This window comes from Heteronotia binoei, chromosome 2, assembly GCF_032191835.1.
Source record: "Heteronotia binoei isolate CCM8104 ecotype False Entrance Well chromosome 2, APGP_CSIRO_Hbin_v1, whole genome shotgun sequence".
Taxonomy (NCBI): Eukaryota; Metazoa; Chordata; class Lepidosauria; order Squamata; family Gekkonidae; genus Heteronotia; species Heteronotia binoei.
The window spans coordinates 52,220,968-52,238,012 of record NC_083224.1 but is presented as its reverse complement, the minus strand read 5'-3'; the positions used below and the strand labels follow the sequence as shown (position 1 = coordinate 52,238,012).

The window sequence follows — 17,045 nt, the reverse complement described above, 5'->3', positions numbered from 1 at the left end:
ACTTATTTCAGCCTCATATGCTCACTACAAAATTTGTGTGAATAAAATCAGATAGCTTTGGTATGAATCTGCTCTTCCCTAAAGCTCCTGTCACAAGATTCTTATGTACCACCTGATTTGCCACAAAGTTGCTCTGAGCACTATAATCCAGCATTTTCTAGTGAGTGGGCCCAATTACTAGAGATGTGCTCCAGTGATTAAACAGGGGCTATACTAAGTCCCTTGCTTTGAGTCCAAGTGAAAAGAAAATGTCTGTATTATCTTTTGTAACTAGGAAACACAAATGTTCTAGCTTCTAGGCTACAATGATATCTGGGATCTGATCAATCTTTCAAGAGATGTTAGAATATGATTCTTGATTTATTTCCATTTTATGTTGCTGTAGCAGCATGGCTTTATCATCTCATAAATGAGAGAATATGTTCTCCCCATACTTCCCCAGCTGGCTTGCAGCCTTGACTAGGGTTGCCAAGTCCAATTCAAGAAATATCTGGGGACTTTGGGGGTGGAGCCAGGAGACATTGGGGGCAGAGCCAGGAGCAAGGGTGTGACAAGCATAATTGAACTCCAAGGGAGTTCGAGTCAACACATTTAAAGGGGCAGCACACCTTTTTAAATGCCTTCCTTCCATAGGAAATAATGAAGGATAGGGGCACCTTCTTTTGGGGCTCATAGAATTGGACCCCCTGGTCTAATCATTTTGAAACTTGGGGGGGTATTTTGGGGAGAGGCCTCTACCTCAAAAAACAGCCGCTCCAGAGCCTCTGATATCCACAGATCAATTCCCCATTATTCCCAAAAACTGCTGGAGATCTAGAGCTGTGGGGGCGGGGCTTTCCCCTCCGGCCAGCTGGCTGGGGGCAGGGGGAAACCTGTAAAACCAGGAGATCCCCCGCTGGGACCTGGGGATTGGGAAGCCTAGCATTGACAAGGGGTAGGGTTGCCAAGTCCAATTTAAGAAATATCTGGGGACTTTGGGGGTGGAGCCAGGAGTCTTTGGGGGTGGAGCCAGGAGACACTTGGGGCGGAGCCGAGAGCAAGGGACCTGGGGATTGGGAAGCCTAGTGGAAGAACGTCTCATTAGGGGGAAAAAAAAACCCGGCCGCTCTAGTGAGAATTCATTTGAGGCCCGCTGATTTCCACTCTCTTTCCTACTCGGGTGTAGGACCCCGACGTTACAAGGCTCGAAACCGGCTCATCCTCGCTTCGCCCAGCGAGTCCGCAAAGTAAACAGAACCCACACGCACAGTCCCCGCCCCCTCCCGGCCTGACCAATCAGGGTGGCGCGGCGGTTGGCGCAAGCTCCTGCCGTTGGGCCTAGCTGGGCAGGTCCCGAGGGAGCTAGGTGAGCCCGGAAGGTGCGGCTGCGGCGCCGGGCGCCATTTCCTCGGCACCTCCCGCGGTGACAGCGCAGCGGCATCACCGCTGACGTGGGGGCGACGCGCGGCTCTTGCCCGGCCCAATCCCTCCTCCCCCACCTACTTCCCCTGTGACGGGGGCGCCACGTACTTCGGTGAGTCGCTAGAGGGGGCGGGGACAAGGCGGGAGTGCGCAAGTCGGCGCGGCGGGGCAGTTGGAGGCTGCGGCTTTGGGGGGCTGAGAGGGGAAGCCCGGGCCGGCTCGAGCGCGCTGGGGCGTAGTCCTGGGACCGAGACCATCCTGGGGCCCGAATCCGAGCCTGCCGGCGCTCCGCCCTATATGCGACTCGAGGACCGCGAAAGAGCTCCCGGCCTTTGCGCCGTTCCCCTATTCCCTCCCCCCCGCTTCCATTTTTGGGGACAGCGGGGGAGGAGGGTGCAAACCCGGGGGTCCCCCGCTAGGGCGGGAGGGTTGGGACCCCTAACAAGGGGCAATGAGCAGCTTCTTGCCCCGTTCTCTTGCTGCTGGTAGCACGCAATGGCCAGGGCCGACTTATTCATTAGGCACAGTGCCTAGGGCCCATGATACTTTTAGGGGCCCACAAAAATGTTTTAATGTCTTTTAAAATCTGAAGGGGACAAATGAATGCTTAGGGTCAAGGAAAATGTTTTAATTTTTTTTCTTCCATCAGAAAAAAATGAAATTTTATGGCCCATGAAAATCTATTAATTTCCTCCTAAAATGAGAAAAAAATAAAATGTTGAAGTATTTAAAATAATTTAAAAATAATTTTAATATTGCTATAGTTACAGTGGGAGGTAGGGATGCCAGCCTCCAGGTGGTACCTGGGGATCCCCCGGAATTATAGCTCATCTCCAGACCACAGAGATTAGTTCTCACTCCTTGGAGAAAAAGGAGGCTTTGGAAGGTGGACTCCATGGCATTGTAACTCACTGACATCCCTGTCCCCCCTAGGCTCCACTTCAAATCTCCAGGAGTTTCTCAACCTAGATCTGAAAACCCTACCTCCCCATCCTTTGCCAGTGGCCAGGGGGAACCTGCCAACACTAGTGGGTGGGGCCCAAGAAGGCAAAAGTACCTAGGGCCCATGAAAGTCATAATGCAGCCCCTGCTATGACCTTGGGTTCCATAAATCTGCCCCTCTCACTTAATGTCACCTGAGAATCAACACCAAAGGGGAACCAACTAGCAAGGCAGTGAGTAAGGAAGGAAGAGTGCAGGCTGTTTAGGTAAACAACTTTATTACTACAAGCCACAATTTGAAGAAATTTTTATTGTTGGTCTTTATGTTTTTTGCAATATGCTCCTCATAGTCCCTTTTTGCCTATCTGATCACAGTCTTGTATTTGATTTGGCACAGCCTGTGTTCCCTTTTATTAGTCTCACTTGGACTAGCTTTCCACTGCTTAAAGGAATCCTCCTTACCTTTTACAGCTTCCATTACTTTGTTTGTTAACCATGCAGGCCTTTTCTCATACCTGTTTGTGCCCTTCCTAACTTGTGGTATATATTTTATCTGAGCTTCTAGGATTGTAGTTTTAAATAGTCTCCAAGCTTCCCCAAGGATTTTGAATGTATTTACCTTTCCTTTTAGTTTTCTCTTCACATGCCTCCTCATCTCAGAGAATTTACCCCTTTTAAAGTTAAATGTGGTTGTGCTGGTCTTTTGGGGCAACTCCCTATTTAAACAAATGGTGAAATCAATAACGTTATGATCACTGCTCCCAAGCAGTGCAATCACTTTTACATTTCTCACCAAGTCTTGGACATTACGTAGGACCAAATCCAGGATCGCCCCATCCCTGGTAGGTTCTGTGACCATCTGCTCCATAGCACAGTCATTGAGAGTGTCTAGAAACTCAATCTCTTTCTCTCGACCAGAACACATATTGACCCAATTAATCTGCGGGTAGTTAAAATCACCTATTATGACACAGTTTTTACATTTAGCCACTATCTTTAATCCTTCCATCATATTATAATCATCCTCTATCTTTTGATTTGGTGGGCGATAACAAACTCCCATAGTTAAATTTCCTTTTGGGCCCTCTATTTCGACCCAAAGCATTTCTAGAAGGGAATCTAATTCTCTGACATCAGTCTCACTGGACTATATACTCTCTCTGACGTACAGAGCCACTCCACCTCCAATCCTTCCCTCCCTATCCTTCTGATACAACTTATATCCAGGAATCATCGTGTCCCACTGATTCTCCTCATTCCACCAAGTTTCTGAAATTCCTCCAATGTCTATGTTTTTTCCCAACACTAAAAATTCCAACTCACCAATTTTACTTCAAACATTTCTAGCATTTGTATAATTGTACATCTATAATTTCCCAGGCAAGTTAGGCCCGCAAACTTCCTCCTGCTGCCTCGAGACTTTTTCAGACAGGTCATACTGTTTATCACCATCTCAGTGGACAACTCTGATCCATTACGCTGTAGAAAAGTAACAGCTAACCCTTCATCTTTTTAAGATGAGTCCTCCTGAACCAGAGACATTTCATCTCCTGTTGGCTTTCCCCCAAGATTTAGTTTAAAAACTGCGCTGCCACCTTTTTGATTTTAAGCGCCAGCAGCCTGGTGTCATCTGGGGACAAGTGGAGACTGTCTCTTTTGTACAGCTCCGACTTGTTCCAGAAAGCATCCCAGTGCCTAACAAACTTAAACCCTTCCTCCCTACACCATCGTCTCATCCACACATTGAGACTTCTAATTTGTGCCTGTCTCTCCAGCCCTGCACGCAGAACAGGTAGCACTTCCGAGAAGGCTATCTTGGAGGTCCTGGCCTTAAGTCTCCTGCCTAGCAGCCTAGATTTTTTCTCCAGGACCTCACGACTGCATTTCCCCACATTGTTGATGCCAACATGCAGCACGACCACTGGCTGCTCCCCAGCACTGTCTGTCAGCCTATCTACAACATGCGTAATGTCTGCTACCTTTGCACCAGGCAGGCAAGTCACCATACGGTTGGTACGTGGTTTTGCCACCCAGTTGTCTACTTGCCTAAGGATCGAGTTTCCCTGCCCAGGGATGGTTCCTTGGCACGAAAGGACATCCACTCGCCAACTGAAGAAGAGGTCCCTACTGAGGATGCATTCCCCTTATCCTCAGCATGGTGCCCTGTTCCCTCTCGACCCTCATGCTCCCTGACAGCAACGGGGCTGCCACATTCAGAGTGGGGCTCATCTAATACGTCCCTGAGAGTTTTCGAGTGCCTAACTGACTGTCTCTGCTTCTCCAGGTCAGTCACCTTGGCCTCAAGGGCACAAACTGGTTCCTTGAGGACCAGGAGCTCCTTGCATCGAGCACGCACCCAAGACTTCTGTCCTGTGAGCAGATAGTCATACATGTGACACAGTGCAAAACACTGGAAAGCCCCCACCCCACTGCTGGCATTCTACCTTCATGATAGCTTTTTAAAATATACAGTCCCCCTTTAAATCCTGTTGTGTTTATGTGGCTCTCCTTCTGAAGGGTCTACTTACCTTATTGGGAACACAAGGAAAATAGGGATCTGGGTTCCTGGTCCTTTCACAGACCCCAGGCTAAGAGCCATAGACCAAGAGCCCTTTGGCTCGCACCAGTGTCTTGCACCTCTGGCAGAAGGTGCAGCTTAATAACGCAAAGAGGGTGGGGCCTCAGTCTGCCGCAGGAACACAGCCACTCCTAATCAATCAGCAACAATCACTTTCAGCCCACTCAAACCAAACAAACAGCAGTTCCCCAGCAACCACAAACTCAGAATTTTCAGCAATCACACATAGGATGCCAGCTCAGCCTTCCATCTCCGTAACTGTCACAGCATACCTTGCCCATCTGCCTCTCATCCAAGGCAGTTGCTTCAAATATCTACAAAGATCTACAGAAGCAACTGTCATGTCTGTCCACTGAGGTGAGGATATACCGCTTATATGGAGTTCTAGTTAATTATTAATATTATTTATACATTTAGTACATTTTTATGCCAACCATTTTCCAAGGAGCTCAGGACAGCGTACATTATTCTCCCATCATTCATTTTATCCTCATAACAACTCTACCGGGTAGAAAGAGAGACCATGACTGGCCCCCGATCATGCAGTGAGCTTCATAGAAGAGTGGTGATTGGAACTCAGGCCTTTCCAGTCCCAGTCTAACACTCAGCAATTCAACTCACTGGTTTCTTCATATATATGAAGCCACCTTGTGTGTGTACATATAGGAAGTCACCTTGTATACAACAGGTAACAGCTCTCACACAGAGAAAGATTTTTCTCAGATCTTCTACCTGAGTTCCTTTGCTTGTGATTTAAGCTGGCTGAGGCCTTCTGAATGCAAAGCAGATGTTCCTGTCCTGAGCTGTGGGTCCTTCCCTAAGTGAGCAATCCACTGGTGGAGCTAGTTGCTCGGAGAGGTGTGGAATCATCTCTTTTTGTAGGCTGTTCTCTCAGTAGTCTTGTTTTGATATATTGCCTTAAGATAAGAAGCTGAGATAAATGGTCTTCTACCCCTATGATTTGAGAAGTGTGACACAGGGAACACAGAGGGCCTGAGCCCTGAGTAGGGTTGCCAGGTCACCCTTGGCCACTGGCAGGGGATGGGGGGTGGGTAAGGTTGCAGTTCCAGGTTGGAAAGCTCCTGGAAATTTGGGGATGGAGCTTGAGGAAGACAGGGACCTCAGTGGGCTACAATGCCATATCTTCCAAAGCACCCATTTTCTCCAGGGAAACTAATCTCTGTAGTATGGAGATGAGCTGTTATTCCAGGGGATCCCCAGGTCCCACCTGGAGGCTGGCATTCCTACGTGGCAGAGACATAATATGAATTCACTCACAGTCTAGTCATCTATTGTTTCTTCAGTTATTTCCATAAATGTACCCTGAACGTGTGCTTAACAAATCCAGTGCAAGCCATAGGAAGGGTCATGTTGGGTTTATTTGCATGTTTGTGTGTGGGAAGCTGGGTTAACATTAGTAACAGCAAAGAAGGCTGTAGGAAAGCTTACTGCTCAGAGCACAGTTGAGAGGCAGAGAACTTCACTTAGTCCTTGAAAAAGTGCTTGTTCATTTAAGTGTTGCAGCCAGTATGAGAACCAGGAAAACTCAGCAGACAGCCCTGTGGGGACAGGGACAGTAAAGAAATAACCATGGCTAATTAACCTGATGATCCATGCAAAAGTTTCCTTCCCCTCTCTTCTCCAGGCCACGAGTTCCTTGTTATTCAAACAGCTCTTGTTTTTTCAGAAGGTTTCAATGAATTTCTCCTTTCATTGCAGGCCTTTGCACTGAAGCCAAGTGAAGAACCTTATGATTGCACTATATGTAACTCAACTCAGATAAGACTTCGCTAGGAAACAAGCAGTTCCTGCCTTTCAGGATTCATCCATAAAGTCGTCCAAGTCTCTGGTTTCTGTTATCAACTCCCAGCTCCATACACTGAAGCAAATACCTAGAAATTCATCTCCATCCTTCTTCCTCATAAAGCCCATCTTGGAAATCGCCTTCCAGCCATGTTCCAGCGCTTCACCAGCCTCTTCTTCAGTGACACCAGCACACCTGTGGGCCTTGAAGAACCTAAGCCCTTTGTCTCTGAAGAGGAAGAAGATGACGGGTGGCTCATTATTGACCTACCAGGTGAGATGTGTGAGAGAAAACGTATTACATTGTACTCAGAGCCACAGTTCTCAACACTGTGAGCTAATGGCAACCTGAGGCCTAGTAACTCAGGCTTCTACCATGATAAATGATTGTTTCTGAAAGAAGGGAGGAGAAGTCATTGTTTCTGGAGGATGGGAAGTTTCAGTGTGCTTCCCTTCCATTTGATGACTGCAGACTTCTCTGGAGTGGAACTTGCATACCACTGGCTATACAACAGTGGTCATCTGTGAGGTAAGGCAGTGGGTACAAAACCATAGGAAGCTGCTATCACTACTGATTGTGAGGAGCCCAGTCAGGAACTCACTGACAAGAGATGTGAAGTGGCCATGTAGGCAGCAGGGCAGCTGGGGCCAGCTCTTTGCAGATTGACAGCTGTGATTCCTTCTATGTTTTAGACTGTTTCTCAGCATCAGCGTTAAGTCTGAGAGCTAGTATGCTGTAGTGGTTAAGAGTGGAAGACTCTAATCTGGAGACCCAGGTTTGATTCCCTGTCCTCCATGTGAGGTCAGCTGGGTGACCCTGGGTCTGTCACAGTTCTTTCAGAGCTCTCTCAGCCCCACCTGCCTCACAGCATGTCTGTTGTGGGAAGAGGAAGGGAAGCTGCTTTGAGACTCCTTCAGGTAGTGAAGAGCATGGTATAAAACAACCTCTTCCTTTTCTCTTCCATACTGTACTTTCTCATCTACCATGTATTTTTAGCTGGAATGACAAGTAGTATTATCAAAGTGGCATGCCATCTTCTGACCCCTGCCTGCTTAGAAGCCTACAGAGAGTGGAAAAATCTCTTTAACAAGTGATACAAGAGCCAATGTGATATAGTGATTTTAGTAGGGTTGCCAGGGCTTCCCTGACCACAGAGTGGGGGATGATGAGGTAGGGTTGCTGACCCAGGTTGGGAAACTCCTGGAGATTTGGGGATGGAGTCTGGGGAGGAGAGGGACTTCAGTGGATTCAGTGCCACAGAGTCCACCCTCCAAAGCACTCATTTTCTCCTGAAGAACAGAGCTCTTTAGGCTGGAGATGAGCTGTGATTCTGGGAGATTCCCAGTCCCATCTGAAGGCTGGTATCACTCGATTATAGTGTTGAACTAGGATCTGGGAGACCCAGGCTTGAATCTGCACTATGCCATAGAAGCTTGCTGTGTGATCTTGGCCAGTCACTCTCCCTCAGCCTAACCTACATTACAGGATTGTTGTTTCAAGGATATAACGGAGGGGAGGGAGAGAAAGATGTGAGCCTCTTTTGGACTCTATTGAGATATAAATATTGAAACAAACAAAAGACTGAGGCCGCTAGTCCCATTTTACAAATCTAAAGAATGTGATGGAATTTAGACTTACCACTCTTAATTTCAGTTCAATTCCATTCAAAATTTATTTCAATACAAGACCAGCAACAATAAGGATAAAGATAAAAAGTAAAATAAGACGATAAAGACGCCTCGGTGGGGTAGGGCGGGATATAAATCGAATAAAATAAATAAAATAAAATAAAATAAAATAGGGGGCACATGCGGTGCAATGGTCTCAGTAAGCACTGATTGTGTGGGGGGATGGAGAGATGATGCCTTCCTCCATTTGTTATTATTATGAAGACGATTTTAAAGTGCTAGGAAACACTTTGTTGAGCAGAGTGATAGGAAACATGCCGCTGTGCCAGCATTCCGGAATTCCTGGATTTCTTAGCATCTCTTGCTGAGAGTCACCGGACAGATTTCACTTTCCATCCTCCAGTGGTGGGTCCCTTCAGCTGCTTCTTGCCTGCGTATCTTGGACTTGACCAAATGATACAGTAGGTCATGAAAGGAAGCAGGCATCCGGGCCATTGTTTTTTCCCTTGGGCTCATCTTATGAAACAAACATAAACTTCCTCTGAGTTTGCTGTTCCTGACTTCTCTATTCTCAGCTTAAAACATCTTTCTGCTTCAGAACAGTTCAGTCCTTTCTCAATGCCTAAAATGGAAGTAGAGAGTTAGGGACTGGCTGCCAAGTGCAGCCGGCAGATTGGCTGTGCCTCTCCAGTCAGATCCTGGCACACCCTTTGAGTAATCCTAGTTAGCAAATTAGTTACCTCTAACAGAGAAGTTTTGCAGCAGGCATGGAATGAAGGGATCCTGCCTCTCCCACACAGCCTAAGCCCTGACCAACGACTGAGCTTTAACTCATACTCTGATGATAGGGTTGCCAACCTCCAGGTGGGGCCTAGCATTCTTCTGGAATGACAGTTGATCTCCAGACTACAGAGATCAGTTCCCTTGGAGAAAATGGCAGCTCTAGGGGTGGGCTCTGTGGTTCCTCATCCTTCCCCAGACACCACCCCCAAGTCTCCAGGAATTTGGTGAGTTGGCAGCCTTATCTGATGTCCAGTGAATGTATTTTATTTAGACATGGTAGCCTCTACTGTTGGGGTTGCCAATTTTTTGTTTTTGTGAGGCTCTTGTCCACTTAAATAGTTGCTTGAGCTCCAGAAATCTGGCTTGGGAACCTTTGTCCATGTCTGTATTATGAAAAGTCTTTTATCTGCTGGAGCTTTGTTTGTTGCATCCGTGCTTATGACTGCAACATTGGCCGGAAGTTCTGTGTCTGTCAGAGCTTCTCCATCTTATTAACTGCTGTGCCTTTCTGTAGGATGGTAGTCAGATGATTCAGTCACTTGCAATAACAATCTATGACCCTTTTGCTTGCAAATTAGGTGGAGAAGTAAACAAGCCTCTGTGTAGTTCAGATCCTCCCTTTCTCTTCCTCCTGCCAATCTCTTGCCATTGCAGGCTCCTTTTAAGAAGCAGCAACAACAACAAAACCCAGGGTCATGTTTGTATTATAGATATTTTTAGATATCCTGGCATGAAACTAAGATTAAAGCTACTTCCCAGTGCAGAAGCAAGGCCTGTTTTTCATGCTCCCTTATGCCCTTCAACTCATGTTCTGAGGTTGTTCCAGACTCTCTCAAATCTTGCAGCATATTTCAGAGTGAAGACATTGTTCCTACTTCATCAAACAAGGGTAAATTGAAAACATGGGTTCCTGAAGTGTAGCACTCCTAGGAAAGAGCTGGTGGACAAAGCTATGGACTTCAATCAACTCTTCCGCTTGCTCCCAGTTTCTATGGATCAGAAACAAAGGAATTAAAGGCAACAGAAATAATTCTTTCCTCCTCCATTTTATCTTCACAACAAAACTGTGGGGTGGAGTAGGCAAAGAGACTGTTCCAAGCTAGGGTTGCCATCTACAGGCTGGGAAATTCCTGGAGATTTGGGGTGGAGGCTAGGGAAAGTAGGGTTTGGGGAGGGAAGAGGCCTCAGCTGGATATTGTGCCATACAGTCCACCACCCAAAGATGCCGTTTTCTCCAGGCGAACTGATCTTGGCCATCTGGAGACCAGATGTAATCCCAGGAGAGCTCCAGGTCCCACCTGGAGGCTGGCAACCCTATGGCACCCAGCCAGTCTCATGGCAGAATGGATTTAATCCAGTCTGGATGGGATCAAAGCATGGATCACTGCGCCCCAAACTCATTTCTCAAAGAATGGCTGCGCATAGCTGTCCAGCTTCTTTTTACTGAAAAATAAAAATCAGAAGTAAAACCATATCAGTAGGGAGGCCCATAAATTGGACCACTGTTTTTTTGGTAACCACTCACCTTAGTATGAAACGGGGGTGGGGGGCACTCAGCTTACTGTTAAAGATGGGGAGTCAAGAAGGGGCTTCCACCAAAGATCTTAAGAATCAAGCAAAGTAATATGTGCACTGTGAATTCTACTGTTCAGTACCACATGCTACATTAATACGTTATTTTGGGCATAACTTTTGTGCAAAAAAAAAAAAAGAGAGAAAAAAGAAGACAAGAAAGAAAGGCTGGTTGCCAATGATCTAGTGAATAAAGTTTGAGGGGGAAGAGAACATCAAGTCCCAGGACCACAGCACTGCTAGTGTCCAGAAACTGCTTGCATACGTAGCAGATAAGGGTTCTGAGGTGATAGGTTATGAAACAGAGAGTGTGCTGCTTCATCTACCTATATATTTAAACAGGGGTTGTTTTGTAGAAAAATAGGTGGTGGAGCTCACCCAGGGATTGTTATGCAGCTGCACTTACTATTCAATGGATAAGAAGGTGGAACTCTCAGAAGGTGGAGGTGGAACTCTCAGAAAGGTTCAGGAGCTGTTCTCCTGTGAGCTCCCACTGAATCTGCCTGTATTTAAACAATAATAAGCTGGAGTCTTGAACACCCAGTGTCATGTGCTGGCTGGTGCAGACTTGCTATTTTATTTAAAGGGAAATTTCCCAGTTGTAGTGAGGAGCAAGTAGAACCAAGACCGAATAGCTCTGCAAATGCCACAGGAAGCTACTGGGCTCAAGCCCTTCAGTAGCCATGGTAATTGCTGTCAGCTCACCTGCTGGCTCCTCCCACATTATGGGTAGTTTGTGACAGGAAGCTCTGGCTCAGGAATCTTTATTGGCACTGCTGAGCCCAATGGTCTTTGCAACGTTTGCTTGTTGTGCAACAAGCGCCACTTAGCTTGGCTTGTGCAGGGACCCTTTTAATTTCCCAGTCATCCCGTGGCTAGGCCATGTGTGTACTTATTTAAAATTAGGTAGCAGACATAAACTTTATAAAGGACACAGGCAAATACAAAGGTTTTTTTTAAAAAAAAATCTTAAAACATGCTTAAAACATTAGCACTCAGTCTTAAAGGTGCTTTCTTTGTATTTCTCCCATGGGACTCAGGGAACTGGGCAAAGGAAACTCTGGCTCTTTCCATCCCTCCCCAGGGGACCAGGAGGTGGAGGAGCCTCAGCCAGTAGAAGAAAGAGAAGGTTGGCTCAGTAGATCTGCTGGCAAAGCAAGCTCTGAGACAGCCTGGCAAAGCAAGCTCTGCCTCCCCCCCTTCCACCCCAAGGGAGAGTCTCGTCCAATGGAGAAAATAGAGGTTTTGCTCTGTAGCTCCTGAGTTCCTGAGCAAGCTTTGCAAAGGAGGCTATTATGCAGAAGGAAGAAAGAGAGAGGGAAAAGGAAGCTGGTGACAGCCAGTTGCTCTGGGGGCCTGATTCAGCCCCTGGGCTGTATGTTTGACACCCCTGATCTAGATAGACTGTACTTGAGAACACTGTCCTACGTGTTGTTTATGTAAAAGCCCTATAGAGGCAGAGGACAGTTTAAAAATCTAATCAAATAAATAAATAAAACTTTTGCCTTAAAATAAAGATGAGCAGAAACAGCACACTATCAATATATTGGATATGGATGGGCCTGGGTAGGTTGGGGGGAAAACTACTCTCATTCCTAACTTCCAGGTGATCACTCAGACATCTGCATCAAGTCTGTGGGTTGTATCGATACTGTTCCACTAATAGAAGGCAGGAGGCAATTTCCATGAATTTACCCTTTCCACCAGGGTTGCCCTGGAGATCTTCCTGAATTACAGCTGGTTTCCAGGTTATAGACATTTATTCCCTTGAGAAAATGGCTGCTTTGGAGGGTGAAGTCTATGGTGTTATACCGTACAGAGGTCCTTTCCCTCCCCAGATCCTGCCCTCTCCAAGCTCCACCCCCAAATCTCCAGGAATTTCCCAGCCCAGAATTGGTAAGCTGACTTCCCACTGCAGACCACCCTCATGTCATTCCTTAAAAACCCCTGTTCTCCAGGAGCAGCTTTTTTTTTTAGAGCTCAGTAAGCTGCAGTGGGAGGGAGAAGGCAGAATAGTTTTGTTCTTGATCCAACCCTTTGTGGATCCAGTCTCTGTGTATACAGGTGTACATGAGTACAGTTGTACTCTTTCCTGAAAAGCAGGGATTCACAGAGAAAGTGGTAGTCATCAGAGAAAGTGAGCCCACCTGGGAAAGGGTGGAATATAAATTAACCAAATAAATAAATAAAAATATGAATTGATTTGATGTCAACAGCTGAGAGTATCTGTGGATCTCTGACCAATCCTACTTCCTTCCCCAGACAGTATGGGGGAATGGCTGGTGTCCAGTTCTTCCTTAGAGCTTTGCTGTGATCAGAAACCTTGGCAAAGCCCTTGCACAGTACTGCTCAGTTTACATAATCCAAACCAATTTCAAAACAAGGCTGTCCCAAGACATTTGCTTGAACATCAAGGAAACAAAAAATAATAATAACTTCGAAACCTCAGGTAGCAATGTTGCTTGGTGACAAATGCCACAGCAGTAATTTCAGCCTGGCTCCCAGTCCTCACCTTGATGAAGCAGTAAAACTTGTTGCACAGAGAAAACAGTAGGCTGGCCAGATACGAGGAATCTCTCTGCTTCTTATCTGATGTAAAGCACAGGATTGGCCACTACGGGAAGAGAAGCTTTAGCCAGAAAAGTGAGATAGTGCCCATGAGAAGATATGGGGAAGGCTTTCACTCCATTTGTCCAATGGTACAAATAGGCAAAGATTGATTGAGAACAAGGCTTCATCTGAGGGGACAATTCATACCTGGACTTCCAACATGTTTTTAATTGCTAAACAGCAGCTGGAAGACTAATGTGGATTGAGGACCACAGCATGAAGGGAGGGGACTTTCAACTTTTTTTACCTACATTTGTTCCTTGAACTCAAATGTTCCCCAATTTATTTATTTCTGTTAATTTATACCCCTCCCTTCCATGAACCGCTTGGGGTGGCTTCCAACAATAATAACATTACATTATATAATTGTGTTAAAATATCACCAAAATTACAATATAAAAATGCAATAAAACATCGTTAAAATAATAAACTATAATAACTATAAAGCAGTCAGACGTCAGTACTCTACAGACTACTGTCCACAGTAGCGGCCATGTGACATGGATCAGAGATTTTATTTACTTGTAGCCATTTTCAGACAACCTGTATATTTCTCCTAAAGGGAGCAAAGATATCAACTCCAGGGACCACCTGAGTGCAGAAAAATGTTATGTGGATGAAAAAGTTAAACCCCTTATTTCCCCCTCCCTCAGGTCAGGGCCACAGTTTGAATTGGACCTCTCCATGGCTGCCAATTTTAAAAGCCACTGGAGGTGCCTGGTCTCCTTCAGTGTCTCATCCAGTTTGTCAGAGTTCCCTAGGACTTTGCCAGGAATCTTTTTTTCTCCCAGGGTGAGGATAATTAACCATGGGAAGTAATAGCAGAGCACCCTTGGGCATGTAGTGAGTTGCTTTTCTCTCAGTACTAAGGAGATGATGAAGTTTTGTGAAAGAAATTTAAACCCTCTTTGTGTGTAAGGTGCTGTCAAGTTGCAGGCAAGAGCCATTCAGTGGTGGTTTGCCATTGCCTTCCTCTGCATAGTGACTATGGTCTCCCATCCAAATTGTAACCAGGACTGATTCTCATTAGCTTCCAAGATCTGACAAAATTGGGCTAGCCTCAGCTCTCCAGGTCAGGGCTTTAAGCCTTCTTCCTTTTACTATTTTCCTGACCTGAAATAGTCACAGAGAGCTTCTCTTTACCCCACTGGGGTAAACATAAATATTCAGATCAATCATTGCACCCAGTGCATGCACATCAAGGCTTGGCTGGAGTTGAGCCTCAAAGATGGGGAACAGTTTCCAGTGGACAGCAAGTATCTTCTTGCTTTCACCCTTATAACTGAAAAAAGAGATAGGCCAAGCTTCAGAGACCAGGTAAAAGCCAGCCTTTTAACACCTGATCTGTTAGGCACTTCACTAATGTGATACCATTGCTTTCATCTTATTAACTACTACGCAACACTATTTCAGACTGTCATGTTGTTTACAGTGTTTTGAAACACAAGAAGGCATGGAGGGTGGCCAGCAGGTGTAAGGCGGGACATGTCAGGAAAGTCATGCCTGTGGGTCCAGGACACCTGTTCAACTGTGGCCACCAGAAATCCACTTTTCCTCTCCTTTCTAAACCTGTATGCCAGCCAGCAGCTCCAGGCTTTTCTGTATCTTTCCTACTCTGCATTCTGCTAAGAGTTTGCAAGCAGCAATTGTATTTGCTTAAAACAACAACAACAGCATTCTGCATTCCTCCTGTCACTCAGAGAGCTAATTGTTGCTGCTCTTTTCCTGGTACTGGAATTGCACAAACCTGTCAAAAGGCTCCTGTGAGCTCAAATCTTCAGCATTACATCCAAGGTGATGATCGGATTGGGTGACTTCCTATGAGACATTAATGTCTACATTCAAATATCACCATAAATTGTGTTTTGTTTAATCAGGGTTTGTGCAACAAACTCTGATTAATGAATGATGGCCTAACTACATGATACATTACAAAACTCTCAGGTAGTGTTAAGGTCCCATATGAGGACTATCCATTAGACATGCATTGCAGATTCCATGCTTAGTTCACAGGTACTCAGTGGTCTGGTTTGGACTGAGGCCACAGCATGTAGGGAGAGGGCACTTAAGCCCTACTCTCATGCCATTTTCCTGACTCAAAACTGTCCTGGGCCATGCTGTTTGCCCCACTGGGGAAGCATATGAATACCCCACCAAGACACATGGAGCCCCTGGTGGGGCAAATAGGATGCCATAGGTTTTTTCCCCCCAGGTTGGGAAAATGGTGTGTGAGGAAGACATAAGCACCTTCTCCTCATCCATCATGGTCCTGATCCAAATGGGGTCCTGCATGCCTAGCATTAAATTCCTAGCAAAAGCTCACAACACATGCCCGATTGAGAATCCTTGTGGCAGGCTCAAGGACTTTGTAGCATGGAGTTAGGCCTGCAAATTAAGAAATTCTGCTTTATGTGTAAATCCCAGCTTGCATGCTTCTGGACTCCCCCTCCCCCACCTCCCAGTAGGAAGAACATCTTCCCTGCATGGCCATATTTTGTGGACAGACGGCTACAAAGAGAGGTATTACTCAACAAACTGTGGTTTGTGAATGCAGCAGTGCAGTAAATCACAGTACAGGAACACAGTTCCGGCTGGCTTGATGTGTGGCCTAATATGCAAATGAGTTCCTGCTGGGCTTTTTCTTCAAAAATCCCTGTGTGAAACAATGGTGATTTCAGGGGGTGTGGTCTAATATGTAAATGAGTTACTGCTGGGCTTTCTGTACAAAAAAAGCCCTGCAAACTGTGGTTAACAAATAAAGGTTGTCAATCCTAGGGTCGCAGGTCCAATTCAGGAACTATCTGGGGACTTTGGAGGTGGAGCCAGGAGCAAGGGTGTGACAAGCATGACTGAACTCCAAAGGGAGTTCTGACCATCACGTTTAAAGGGACCACATGCCTTTTAAATGCCTTCCCTTCATTTGGAAATAATGGATAGGGGTACCTTCTTTTGGGGCTCATATCATTGGACCCCCTGGGTCCAATCTTTTTGAAACTTGGGAGTATTTTGAAGAGAGGCACCAGATGCAATGCTGAAAATTTTGAGTCTCTACCTCAAAAAACAGTGCCCCCCCCCGAGCCCCAGATACCTACGGATCAATTCTCCATTATATCATCGGTTCAGCAGACCACTCTGTGCCAGCATTCAGAAATCATGATAGACCCTGGTTCATATACTGTGGCTTGAACAAACCCAAGTAAGTTGTGACATTTGAACATATAAGTTAAACCAGGATTTCAAAGTAGGGTTTTTAGTTGGTTTGTTATAGGGTTGCCAGGTCTGACTCAGGAAATATCTGGGGACTTTGGGGGTGGAGCCAGGGGACTTTGGGGGTGGAGTCATGGCAAAGTTGTGACAACCATGATTGAACGCCAAAGAAAGTTCTGGCTATCACATTTAAAGGGGACAGGGTTTGGGGGCCCTCCCCCCACTTCAGGGTCATCAGAAAGTGGGGGTTGAGAAGGGAAACGTCTGCTGGGCACTCCATTATACTCTGTGGAGACCAATTACCATACAGTATAATGGAGAGCCCCAGTTAGAGATGCCATCTCAGTGGGGTACAATGCCACAGAGTCCCCCCTCCTGAGCATCCATTTTCTCCAGAGGAACTGAGCTCTGTAGTCAGTGATGAACATTCCAGGAGATTTCCAGGTTCCACTCAGAAGATGGCATCTCTAACTGGGGCTCTGTATGATGGGTAGGGCACTGTTCACTTCTGTATGCAAGC

The 17,045-nt window shown here is 46.1% G+C and overlaps 1 protein-coding gene across 3 annotated transcripts in view; it reads left to right on the top strand.

The window, feature by feature from the left end:
• Positions 1-17,045, top strand: part of TP53INP2 (tumor protein p53 inducible nuclear protein 2) — a 58,342-nt gene that overhangs the window by 28,476 nt on the left and 12,821 nt on the right. For all 3 annotated transcript variants that reach the window (XM_060230980.1, XM_060230979.1, XM_060230981.1), the window contains exon 2: positions 6,641-6,998. In XM_060230980.1, the coding sequence (XP_060086963.1) occupies positions 6,875-6,998 (124 nt within the window). In that variant the 5' untranslated portion in view covers positions 6,641-6,874. The remainder of the gene's footprint in view (positions 1-6,640; positions 6,999-17,045) is intronic.